General features: G+C 34.9%; 1 protein-coding gene across 2 annotated transcripts in view; it reads left to right on the plus strand.

Annotated features, from left to right (window-relative positions):
• RUNDC3B (RUN domain containing 3B) overlaps positions 1-13,561 on the plus strand; it is a 65,258-nt gene extending 51,697 nt beyond the window's left edge. For both annotated transcript variants that reach the window (XM_034402456.3, XM_034402457.3), the window contains 2 exons: positions 9,865-9,986; positions 11,756-13,561. In XM_034402456.3, the coding sequence (XP_034258347.1) occupies positions 9,865-9,986; positions 11,756-11,901 (268 nt within the window). In that variant the 3' untranslated portion in view covers positions 11,902-13,561. The remainder of the gene's footprint in view (positions 1-9,864; positions 9,987-11,755) is intronic.

Consider the following 13,561-nt stretch of genomic DNA (forward strand, 5'->3'; position numbering starts at 1 on the left):
TAGTTTTCTTTTTTTTTTTTTAATTTAAAAAGTTTTACAAATACATTTTCTCCCCAGTTTCCCCCCCCAAACCCCCCATACCCTCCCTAACCCTCCCCTTCCCGTCCCAGGACTTCCACAGTATGAAATCCTAATTGAAAAATACATTTTATAAAACTTATAAAACTTAAACCCCTCCGCCCCCTGTATACTATTAATACCTTCATAAAACTCAATTAATATAACCATACATGATACATTCATTCAACTAAATGCTATCTGATATTTCTTAATTTGGTATTTATTCTGCACATAATCTATCCACTTTTTCCACTCCCATACGTAAGTCTCTTGGGTTCGGTCTTTTAAGTATGCTGAGATCTTCGCCATCTCTGCAAAACTGGCCATCTTCAAAGTCCATTCTTCAATGGTGGGCATAGTATCGTTTTTCCAATATTGACCTATCAGTAATCTCGCTGCCGTAACCATATACAATATCAACTTTGTTTCACCCAATGTAAAACCCTTAACTATACCCAATAAAAACAATTGTGGAGAAAACTGAAGTTTTTTCTTCAAAACATTTTGCATAACCCACCAAATTTTTATCCAAAAAGCCCTCACTTTCTTGCAAGTCCACCAAATGTGATAATATGTAGCATCTAAACAATCACATTTTGGTTGAACATTAGGATACATACACGATAACTTCTTAGGATCTAAATGCCACCTGTAAAACATTTTATAAAAATTTTCCCTCAAATTCTACGACTGTGTAAATTTAACATTCTGGACCCATATTTTTTCCCATGTTTCCAACATCACTGGTTCTGCAAAATTTTGTGCCCACTTTATCATACAATCTTTAACCAGTTCAGTTTCTGAGTCCCTTTCTAGCAAAACATTATAAACCCTTTTAATATGGACCTTTCTCTTTTATATGACTAACCAATTATTCTTCATGCAACATTATACCAGTTTTTTGGTCCTCTTTCCATCTCAATTGGAGTTGATTATACTGTAGCCAAGTTAAATTAATCCCTTCTTCCAACAGCGTTTCTAATGTCTTCAGTTGCCATCTGCCCGCATCTGTAAAAATAACTTCTTTATATAAAACCGCCCCGAGTGACATTATATTTGTATTCCACATGGTATGACCAAGATCCAGCCAAAGCGGTATTTTATAATCCCATTTGAGTCGGTGCTTCTTCCAGACTCTCATCAAAGAGTTCCTAAGTATATGGCTTTTAAATACTTTATCCACTTTATTCTCATAAAATAAATATGCATGCCATCCAAGTTCAAGGTCATGACTTTCTATATTCAATATTCCAGTCTTTATCCTTCCAAACCAATCACTTGCTTGCGTCAAGGCTGCTGCTTCATAATACAATTGTAGATTTGGAAGTTTAAGACCACCCCTTTCTGGAGCATCTTGCATTATTTTCAGTTTAACTCTCGGCTTTTTCTCATTCCAAATAAACTTATTCAATCCATTTTGCCATTCTCTCAATTGCTTGTCACTTTTAAGCACCGGAATCATTTGAAACAAAAAAAGAAATCTAGGCAAAACGTTCATCTTAACTGCTGCTATTCTTCCAAGCAACGACAGCTGCAGTTTTTTCCAAGTCTCCAAGTCCTTTTGTACCTCTCGCCACAACACCTCATAGTTATTTTGAAATAATTTTATATTCGAATCTACAACTTGAACTCCTAGATATTTAACTTTTGATACTATTTCAAAGCCTGCCTTGCTTTCAAGTTCCTGCTTCCGATCTTGTGTCATATTTTTAACAATCATCTTAGTCTTTTTCTGGTTCAACCTAAATCCTGATATCATACCGTATTCATTTATAATGTCTTTTATCTGGATTATTGATTCCATCGGCTGTGTTAGGGTAACAACCAGATCATCTGCAAATGCCCTGGTCCTGTAGTCCTCATGCCTAATAGCTATGCCATGTAATAAATTTGAGTCCCGTATAGTATTCAGCAAGACTTCTAATGTTAAGATAAATAACAGTGGGGATAGCGGACAACCTTGTCTTGTTCCTTTTTCAATATTAAAAATCTTAGTTTTCTTAATGTTGAGTTTCAAACCAACTTTTGCACTTTCCTCTTTCACCCGCATCAAAAGGCTCTTTAGTTCCTCTTCACTTTCTACCATTAGAGTGGTATCATCTGCATATCTGAAGTTGTTGATATTTCTCCCGGCAATCTTAATTCCAACATTTGATTCATCTAGCCCCGCCTTTCTCATGATGTGCTCTGCATATAAGTTAAATATGCAAGGTGACATTATACAGCCTTGCGAGACTCCTTTCCCAATTTTGAACCAATCGGTAGTTCCGTGTCCAATTCTCACTGTTGCTTTTTGACCCGCATAGAGATTTCTGAAGAGACAAATAAGATGGTCTGGTACTCCCATCTGTTTAAGAACTTGCCACAATTTGTTATGATCCACACAATCAAAGGCTTTAGTATAGTCAATGAAGCAGAAGTAGATGTTTTTCTGGAACTCCCTAGCTTACTCCATGATCCAGCGTATGTTGGCAATTTGATCTCTAGTTCCTCTGCCTCTTTGAAATCCTGCCTGTACTTCTGGTAGTTCTCAGTACGCATACTGCTGGAGTCTAGCTTGTAGGATTTTAAGCATAACCTTACTAGCATGGTTAGGGTTAGGGTTGAACATTCTTTGGCATTGCCTTTCTTTGGAATTGGAATGTAAACTGACCTTTTCCAATCCTGTGGCCACTGTTGAGTTTTCCATATTTACTGAGAAATTGAGTGTAGCAATTTTAAGATTTTGAATAGCTCAGCTGGAATATTGTCTCCTCCACTAGCTTTGTTGTTGCTCAGACTTCCTAAAGCCCATTTGACTTCATATTCTAGGATGTCTGGCTCAAGGTCAGTGACCACCCCATCGTGGTTATCAGGGATGTTAAGCTCACACTTAAATAGTTCTTCTATGTACTTTTGCCACCTCTTCTTAATCTTTTCTGCCTCTGTTAGGTCCCTGCCATTTTGGTCCTTTATCATGCCCATCGTTGCATGAAACGTTCCTTTCATATCTCCAGTTTTCTTGAAGCAATCTCTGGTCCTCCCTATTCTATTGTTTTTTTCTGTTTCTTAGCACTGTTCATTTAAGAAGGCATTCTTATCTCTTCTAGCTATTTTCTGGAATTCTGCATTCAAATGGATGTATCTTTCTCTTTCTCCCTTGCCTTTCGCTTCCCTTCTTTCCTCAGCTATTTGCAAAGCTTCCTCAGACAACCATTTTGCTTTCTTGCCTTTCTTTTTCTTTGGGATGGTTTTAGTTGCTACCTCTTGTACAATGTTGTGAACCTCTGTCCATAGTTCTTCAGGCAGTCTGTCTATCAGATCTAATTCCTTAAATCTATTTGTCACCTCTATTGTATATTCATCAGAGTTCATACCTGAGTGGCCTAGTGCTTTTCCCTACTTCAATTTAAGCCTAAATTTTGCAACAAGAAGCTCATGATCTGAGCCACAATCCTGGTCTTGTTTTTACTGACTGTATAGAGCTTCTCCATCTTTGGCTGCAGAGCACATAATCAATCTGATTTCTGTGTTGACCATCTGGTGATGTCCATGTGTAGAGTCGTCTCTTAGGTTGTTGGAAAAGAGTGTTTGCTATGACCATCGTATTCTCTTGACAAAATTCTATCAGCCTGTGCCCTGCTTCATTTTGTACTCCAAGGCCAAAGTTGCCTGTTATTCCAGTTATCTTTTGGCTTCCTACTTTAGCATTCCAATTCCCCATGATAATAAGGACATCATTTTTTGGTGTTAATTCTGTAAGGTGCTGTAGGGCTTCATAGAACTGATCAATTTCATCCTCTTCAGCACCAGTGGTTGGGGCATAGATTTGGATTACTGTGTTATTGAATGGTTTGCCTTGAATTCGAACTGAGATCATTCTGTTATTTGGGGGATTGTATCCCAGTATTGTTTTTCCTACTCTTTTATTGACTATGAAGGCTACTCCATTTCTTCTGAGGGATTCTTGCCTGCAGTAGTATACCTGATGGTCATTTGAATTAAATTCACCCATTCCTCTCCATTTTAGTTCATTGATTCCTAAGATGTTGATGTTCAGTCTTGTCATCTCTTCTTTTTTTTTTTATTGAAAAAGTTTTTCAAATACAAATTTTCCCCCTTTTCTCCCCCTCCTCCCTAACCCCCCCTCCCCCTCCCCTCCCCCTCTGGCTTCTCCAAAATAAAATCCAAATTCATAACAGATTATATAATACTTTACCATCCCTTTGCTCCACCCCCCATACGCTGACCCTTTCTTTCTAATAATATTATTATATCCCCCTTATACTATACATTTCAAAATAACATTCAACTGTAACATTATATAATAACTCCTAATTTAGCATAATAATATTATTATATCCCCCAGTTTAGCAATTTCTACTCATAATCTACCCTTTTCCTCCTCCCCCATACATATATCTCTTAATTCAAATCTTTTATATATATTAGTATAACATTTCAAAGCAACCTTCAACTATAAAACTATATAATAAATCCTAATTTGACATTTATTCAACTCATAGTCTGCCCATTTCCTCCACCCCCATACATATATCTCTTAACTCAAATCTTTTACATGTATTCATATCTAAACATAATATCCCTTTTCTTAAACTAAACAATCAATAAGATAACCTGTCTCCACCCACTTTCCTACAGGACTACCATACATAATAATTTTTAATATCTTTATTCTTCTGCCCACACCACTAAGAAGTATTCCCTTATATAAATAAAATCCTCAAATGACTTTAAGTTTGTAATCCATATGATATCTTCTGTAATGTCTTTCAGCTGGATTGTTAACTCCATCACCCATGTTAGGGTAACATCACATCCTAATTCCAACAGTATGTTCAGTATCTTCAATTACCATCTGCCCCCATCAATAGTAGATGATAAAGTAGATGATAAATATAAAGTGACTTTATATTTGTATTCCATATAGTGTCTATTGTAATGTCTTTCATCTAAATTATTAATTCCAACCATCGTAATAGGGTAACAACCAGATCTTCTGCGTGCCCCAAACCCATAACTCTCTTGCCTTGTAGCTCAGCATAAACGTAATACATTTATCAAAGAATCCAAAATAGATAGTTCCAATCCATTCAGTTTAAGGCCATTTTCACATCCCAAAAGTACAGCACTGCAGAGGTCTGTCACTCTCCTCAAGATAATATAAACCAATACTTTGCCTCAGCTATATTTTCATGTATTCAATCATCTCTTAGATAACTGGCATTACACTGTTGTTTAGTCTAAAAGTTTTTATTTTTGTAAGACCTGCTTCTTCTTTTCTTGACTTTTTGTGGGTTAGATCTCCATCCTGGTTTCCTTTCTGTAAGTTGTATATCAACTGTTTGGTTTCCATGCTGATCTATAACTTGATCTTGTTGGTTTTGCTTTTGTGGCGTAGATCTCTATTCTGGTTTCTTTTCTATGAGTTGTATATCAACTGATTGATTTCCATACTGGTCTGTTACTTGATAAGTCATCACATTAGAATCCAAAGCCGCCTCTCTTGTATTTATAAATAGTCCAGCTGAGACCTCTGAAGGAGAATCCAGAAGCGGCTCATCTACAAAGACCTCTGTAACTTGTTGTTTTTCCATTACTTCCACCTCCATCTGCTTATCCTGAATTTCTATCTCTTGTTGATTTTGCTTTTCTTTATTCCACTCATATATTATACATGGAGATGTTGAACCCATTTTGAGAATCTTATAGTAAAATTCTTCCGCTTTTTCAACAGTATTTATTTGATATCTTTCTCCTTGATATCTCAATATTATACCAACTGGAGCATCCCACCTGAGTGAGATGTTTTGTTTCTTTAGCTCAGTCACCAAAAATCCAAATTTCTTTTTGTCTTTTAACATCTTGGGCGGCAACTCTTTATATATCCAGATCTTTCTTCCATTCAGTTGTACAGTAGAATTAAAGGATTTTTGCACAATATCATTTCTTATTCCTTTATCTGTAAAGTAAATCACCACATCTCTAGGCAATTGCCTTTGCTTTGCAATCCAAGAATTTACTCTATAGGCCTTGTCAATCTTATAAGATACCTCCTCAGGATGAACCTTTAAAATCCCAGCCAGAACTTCAGCAGATATTTTTCTTAAATCATCTCTATTATTTTCCTGTAAGCCTCTCATTCTAACCGCAAATTCCATGAGCCTGTATTGCATCATTGTAACTTCTTTTTCAATCCCTTGTTTTATGTTTTCTGCATTGTAAGTCTCGTGATCAGCTTCCTTTTTAGACTTTACTTCTGAGCTATTATCTTGAATATTTATCAAATCATTTTCAATTCTTTGTATTTTATTATCCAAATTATAAATCTTATCATCAACTTCCTCCATTTTAGACTCTAATAACTTGATATTTTTATCCATCTTTATGACTATTTCTGAAAAAGCATTAGTCACTGTTACAATCTTTCGTTGCAAATTATCATACTTTAGTTGTATCAATTCTTTAATTTCCTGCCTAAATTTTTCAAAATTCTGGTTCACAATCTCGTCATGTCTTGCCATTTCCTCCAAAACAAATTCTTTTAGGTTAAAACCATTCTGCAAGTTCGAAACTTGTTCACATAGTTTGTAAATGGAGGAACCCCCCCCCCCCGCTGCTGGTTTGTCTGGCTTTGTTAGTTTAGACGCCATCCTGCCACACAGAAAAACTCTTTTTAAAGAAAAGGACTTCTCTCCAGACAATATCAATATCAAATCAAATCTCCAAGAAGAAAGAAACATAAAGTAGAAATTTTTCTTTTCAATTCTAGCCAGCGCTATTATTTCTGCTACTTTGTAGCTTGTTAAACTATTCAGGCGGAAGGACTTTCACTTTCAGCTTTCTTCTTCTCAAGCCTCAGCTAGTCGCCATTTTAAACTTTTTTTCCTTCGCTTTTAAAATCGTTTATAAAATTATTAGAAATACTTGCGATTTAGGGTCCAGAGTCCAGATCTCATCCTCTTTGTTTAAACAATCTGTTAGTTCTCAGTAAATGGCTTGGTCCTGTCGCCTAGCTCTGCAAAAAGCAGAGTTCTCCCGAAGCCCGGAGCAGCGGTGAGGAAAAGAGGGAGCCTCATCCTGCTTCGTCCCCAAGAGTAAAACAAAAACTCTGGGGACTTCGCAGAGGGCTCTATCTGCCCTCGCCTGCTCTGTCTCACATTTCCTTAAGGAAATGGAGTTTTTCGAGCCGCCTTTCAAATGTAAAGGCGGCTCTTTATGAGCGACAGGGCTGGCGGTCTCAAAGGACCGTCTGACGGCGATGGAAGCCAAACCCCGCCCCTTGTCATCTCTTCTTTGACGACGTCTAGCTTGCCTTGATTCATGGATCTTACATTCCAGGTTCCTATGGAGAAAAAAACTTTACAGCATTGGACTTTCCTTTCACTACCAGATGCATCCACAGCTGAGCGTCCTTTCGGCTTTGGCCCAGTCGCATCACTCTTTCTGGCGCTACTAGTACTAGCCCTCTGCTCTTCCCCAGTAGCATATTGGACACCTTCCAACCTGAGGGCTCATCTTCAGGAGTCATATCTTTTTGTCTTTTGGTGCTGTCCATGGGGTTTTCATGGCAAAGATACTGGAGTGGGTTGCCATTTCCTTCTCCAGTGGACCACGTTTTGTCAGAACTCCCTGCTATGACCTGTCCATCTTGGGTGTCCCTGAACAGCATAGCTCATAGCTTCATTGAGCTATGCAAGCCCCTTCACCACAACAAGGCAGTAATCCATGAAGGGGATTATAATAATTAGGACTAGTGTTACAATCAGATATTTGATAGCTTAGTTATGTTTTATCTCATATTTAAGCCTTGCTTTCCAAGAAAAATAATTGAAATAATTTACAACTATGTTTAATGTAATATTTTGTAAGAAACATATATTTTTTCTTGTGAAAGGAGAAGAGCTGATAATCTTTGCTTTTGCAACATGACGTGTGCTTGCTTTTTGTGAGAGGCAAGAACAAGACAGACAACAAGGAAAGAAGTAGCAGTGCCAGTAGGTTCCAATTAGCATGGTTAAAATAATATATGATTGGTAAGGAAGTGATAGTTAGCTGTGCTTATTATTTTCTATTCATTTTATATATTAAAGATTAATTACACTTAGAGTTATGAATGGGAAAAAGACTTGGAATATAAATGAGATGTTGGTTTGGGTAACCCTTTGCTCAGATACTGCCTTTTGTATCTAAGCGACATACAGGTTAAAAAAATTGGATCTGATTATGTTTATATAGACTGATGTTAAGGTTTAAAGTTTTCATTTTTGGTTAAGTAATGTTTTTAAAATGCATACATCCCTTAGCAAAGACTCTGACTGGTTTTTTTCTTTTTTTAAAATATTGCTTACATTAAAGAAAAAAACACCATCGGAACAAAAATAAATGGAGAAAATATTTTTCTGAGTACTCATGATAAAATACATTAAAGTTATTAAAGAACAAATCGAACTTTGACCACATGAAGACATGTAGATCAAACTGTCTAGATGTCAATACCAAACAGCTGATAGTAGAAAATGAATATTTTCATCAGTCCAGGCTTTCAAATAAGGATTGAATGTATTTTCATTAATTTCTAGCTACAATTCATGCTTGATAAATCATGAGTTTATCAAGCATGTTGAATTCCAAATATATGACAATAGTTCAATATTACATCGGTATCATTGTATCTCATTTATCTTCCCAATAAGCTATTAAGATATCTATTAATATTAAATAAAAAAGGGACCATTTTGGAGCAGTCCCAAACATATATGCTAATGACCCTTCCACAATTTTACACATTCAACATATTGAAAGTAACATTCAACCCTTAACATCTTGTTATGAATTTAATATATTTCAAAGGGGATCTTTCACTGGATTAACCTTATTTTAAATGCATATTTAATGTAGATTAATAAATTTGTACTTTTATTTTTAAGGACAAAATATTTCAACCAATTAGCATAATTTACTTTCAGTTTTGTGTTTGTGTGAGTGCATACATATATACACACAGAAGTATATATAAGGAAAGTGTAGGTCTGCATCTGCATTATCCAATTATAACAGTGTAGAAATTCAATGCAGGAAAGGCAAATGATACAAAAGGGCATAAATAATAATGCACTAGTTGTATCCTGCTTATATGATGGGGCATTTTTGAATGTGACACATGTATGCTTCTATGGTATTACAATTCATTTTAGCTTGGTATAGCATTGATAATATAACTGTTATGAGTAATCACTTTTGTTAAGTTTTATTTGCCTTTGGTAATATTGCTTACGTCTGCAAGATACAATGAAATATTAATAACCCAGTTTTTGTTGAAACTTTTTGAAAGTATTATTAGAAAAAGTATTCTTTTCTTTCAGTCAAAATACCTAGATATTTTTGATAAATACTAAGACTTGATAACAACTGAAACAATTGTATAAGTCTATAGCTAATTATATACAAACATATATATATTAAAATTTTCAAGTGATAAAATAAGACAACACTAATAGCAAATATATTATACTACCATTAAAATAATACAAAATGCAGAATCAAACAAAAATTTAAAAATGTGAATTAAAAAAAAAAGTTTATGGGCTGAATTCCAATTAGTATAGTATTAATGGTCTTAACTCCTTTTCAATTTTATGTATTATATTGTGTTACACATTTTGAGGCAGAGGCAGGGGAGATAATTTAAAGGATGCATAGTTGTATGAAAAGATATACTGGAAATAGAAAATTGTGAAAAATAGTTATTTCTCCTGCGTATCAGTTCAAAAGTAATGAAATTAATTGTCACTGATATTGCAGAAAGAGTTATCACAGCCTGGACCAGCTCTCTGCTGATGTAAGCTTTTCTCAGACATCCCTGGATCCAGGTAATCCACCTGATGCAGATGGGAAGCAAGATGGACTAAATTTACTTAGTGAAGGTAGGGTGAACAATCCCAAATATCTGTGCATAATGACTAATTTCCAGGTATACCTAAGACTATACAGTTGTTCTACGTAGAGCTTGAGAAATACAAATCTGCAATTCAAAATTAAATTCAGTTGAATGAATTTAGTATAAATAGCATAAATGTATGATTTGTAATCTGTTTACATATAGGTTTGAGACTATACTTGCCTGATTTGTAATGATATTATGTATATATTGTTGTGGAGTAATACAATTACATTTATTCAGGCAGTATTTGGAACATGGAATCCCTGCTTTTTCTTACCTTTTGGAGAATCAATATAATTATATAGTTTTCATAGATAATACAAATTTATGTAATATTTCTATCTATCTAATCCCTTTGCTATCTGTTCAGCTTTGATTTTGAGAGCAAATTACAATCCATCGAACTCTGTCCTGGTATTGGTTGTAGTGTGGGGTCTGAAATTAATATGAAGCTGCCATAATGTTGAAAAAATATTTTCATCAAAGAATAAAACTCCATCTTATGGTAAATTGTAGAATTGCAAAACGGTTTGAATAACATAACAAAATACAATAAACCTACATTTCAGTGTAAGTCTGATATTTTAAATTGATTGGACTGAAACACTTTTGACACTGCTTTCTGTCTCGTAGAATAAAATAGTTGTGTTAGCTCATCTTCAAAAACCATTGAGATTTTATTTTCTTTAGCCATAAGAGCTCCCTGCCTCTGCCTGGTGGGATGGGGAAGTAGCTTGAAATTGGCAAATTTGTGGCCTTCAATACTGCTATGTGCCCCTGCCCAGAGATTCAGTAGACTAGTCTGGAGATCAGGTAGACCAGGCCCTTCTTTAGCCACTGGAGATCAGGTAGATCTATCTACCAGAGGCTGGATAGATTAATCCCACAATAAACTGTTGAAGGATAGTCAGCTGCAGTCAAACCGGCAGGACTTAGAATAATTTTATTGTCACTTCGAATGTACACTAATTGGCATACATTAAAATGAAATTTCATTGCATGCAGCTCTCAAAGGGTCACCACCTCCAATATACACTACATAAACATGACAAAAATAAATAAATACAAAAATAAGCATATACCCACATTTATTATACTACAGAGAAAAAACACAGTCTAGTTCAGATGTATACATGTACACGATGAGAAAAACAAATCTTGCAAGTTTACCAGGTGGATGGCATAACTGTTACAGAATCTGGAAACCCTGCTAGATATACTTTGAAACCTAGCAGGACTACCAGGAAGTTAGAAGTTACTCCTGATCCCACTGTTTTTTGCCCATGGTGAGTCTCTGTTTAGGGAAGGAAATATCTCTGAAATGATGATCCAACGAGTCATGGGTTGTCTAGGGTAAATAAATATTTAACCTTTCTAAGCTTATTTGGATATAGCACAGTTGGTATTTCAACAAAAGTGCTGATTTGAAAATATACAGGCGAAGATAGAAAAATAATAAAATATATTATATTATATGAAAAATATAGGCATAGTAATTTCTGGTATTTTAATATGATTTGCTTTTGATTCTGTCATGCTATGTACAAGGGAAATTTCATGAGTTTGTTCCTGTTCATCAGCACATATAATAGCAGCTTGAAAGAAGAATGTGAAGTATACAATCCTACTTACTTTCTTGAAATAGCAGTGGTTTGGGTAGAAGATTTAGAGAAAGAATCATTTAATCCTGCCTTGAACATCTCATGTGTTTACTACTACTATTAAACTAAGAGTTAAAACTTTCTTCAATAGGAAAAGAAGATACTCCTTCATTACTTGGCCTTTGTGGTTCTTTGACATCAGTTGCAAGTTACAAATCTCTCACCAGCCTGAAATCAAGTGAATGTCTTGCAAGTCCTACAACAGAGATAACAAGTCCTGGACTAACACCTTCTTGAACAAGTCTAAACAGAAAGAAGCTTTTGTGTCTGCATTCAATTGGCATTCCTTAATTTATCATTAAGACTTATAAAATGTCAACTCAATTTTTTAAAAATGCTTTCTTTTTTGTTTCCATAAATCTAAAAAACTGTTTTTGAAAACAAAAATACACATCAACTCCATAACAATATTCATGTTTTCAACAAACAATTAAGACTAAAATCCAGTATAAAGGAAAACTATTCTTAATCACTAGATTCAATCTGCAAGGAAAATATTACAATTAATAGTAGTTCATTCTAAAACCTCTAAGAAAATATGACACTAGATTTTCATATAAATGCTTTAAGTATTTTGCAATTTTTTGATTAAATCTATTTTTTGCTATTTATTCTGTAATAAAATTTTAAAATGAGGGCCAAATAGCTATGATAACAGTAAACTTTATTTAATTTTTGAAGCTTTGCAATTTAAACTTTGAAGTGCAATTCTATTTAGTAAGAGTTTATTTTCCAGCATTACTAGCAATGGTTGAGTATATTAATACGATCTTGTGTAAAACATTCATACTTACAGGGACCTCTAATTTTGAGGACTATGAGGAAATGCTTTATTGTGCCAAAGAAGTTCTGTACATTGTTTACTAGTGTACTGCAACATGTGGGTATCTACAAGTGCAGAAATTTAATTGTCAAAGTGACTACTACTAATTTAAACAAATGACGTGCCTCCAGTAAGACTTGCTTTGAAAAACAAATAAGATAGGGAAGCACATTACTCAAAATCTTGTATTAGTAAGTTTACTGTGTTAACGTATGTGGTGAGCTAACTTTTTAAATGAAATAGCTCCTGCTTTGTCAAATGACATACCGTATTTTTCAGAATATAAGATGCACCTTTCCCCCCCCCAAAAAGGATGAAAATCTGGGTACATCTTATACTCCAAATGTAGCCCTGCCAGCCTCTCAAACGGAGGTTTCAGAGGCTGAAAAAAGCCTCCGAAATGAAGTTTCAGAAAAAAGCCTCCAAACAGAGCTTCAGGAAAAAAGCCTCTGAAACAAAAGTTTCAGAGGCTTTTCTGAAGCTTTGTTTCGGACGCTTTCAGAGGCAGAAAAAAAAGTTTTTTCTGAAACAAAGTTTCAGAGGCTGAAAAAAAAAGCAAGGCAAACCTGTTGCTAAAATTCACCTCTGGGAACAGCTGATTGGGGGTATTCCAGGAGGCCAATCCAACCGCCAATCATCTTTTTTCTTATTTTCTTCCCCCAAAACTAAGGTGCATCTTATACTCTGATGTGTCTTACACTCCGAAAAATACGGTATACTAGCTACCTGATAATTTAATGCATGTTATCTCTTGTGAAATTAATATCTTTTAAGAACATAATGAGAAATATAACGTAGACTAACACTAACAAGCTTGTATGTAAAATCCAGTATGGTCCAGTAAGTTGTTGATCTAGAACAGTTATGTTTTTATAATAGTTGATGACTGATTGGAATAGATGGATGAAAAATTTTAATGTATGTATGAAAAAAAACAATTGAATCAATGCTTGTGCATGAAGAGAGTGTCTTGAATTTGAAAACTTGCCAAGCTTTCAGAATGAAAAATTATGCAAATGTGTTGAGTTGTTGTATCGACATTGCAGATACATTAAACATTTTGTACCACTGCTA

Source organism: Pantherophis guttatus, chromosome 4 (assembly GCF_059756535.1).
Source record: "Pantherophis guttatus breed Tessera chromosome 4, ASM5975653v1, whole genome shotgun sequence".
Classification (NCBI taxonomy): domain Eukaryota; kingdom Metazoa; phylum Chordata; class Lepidosauria; order Squamata; family Colubridae; genus Pantherophis; species Pantherophis guttatus.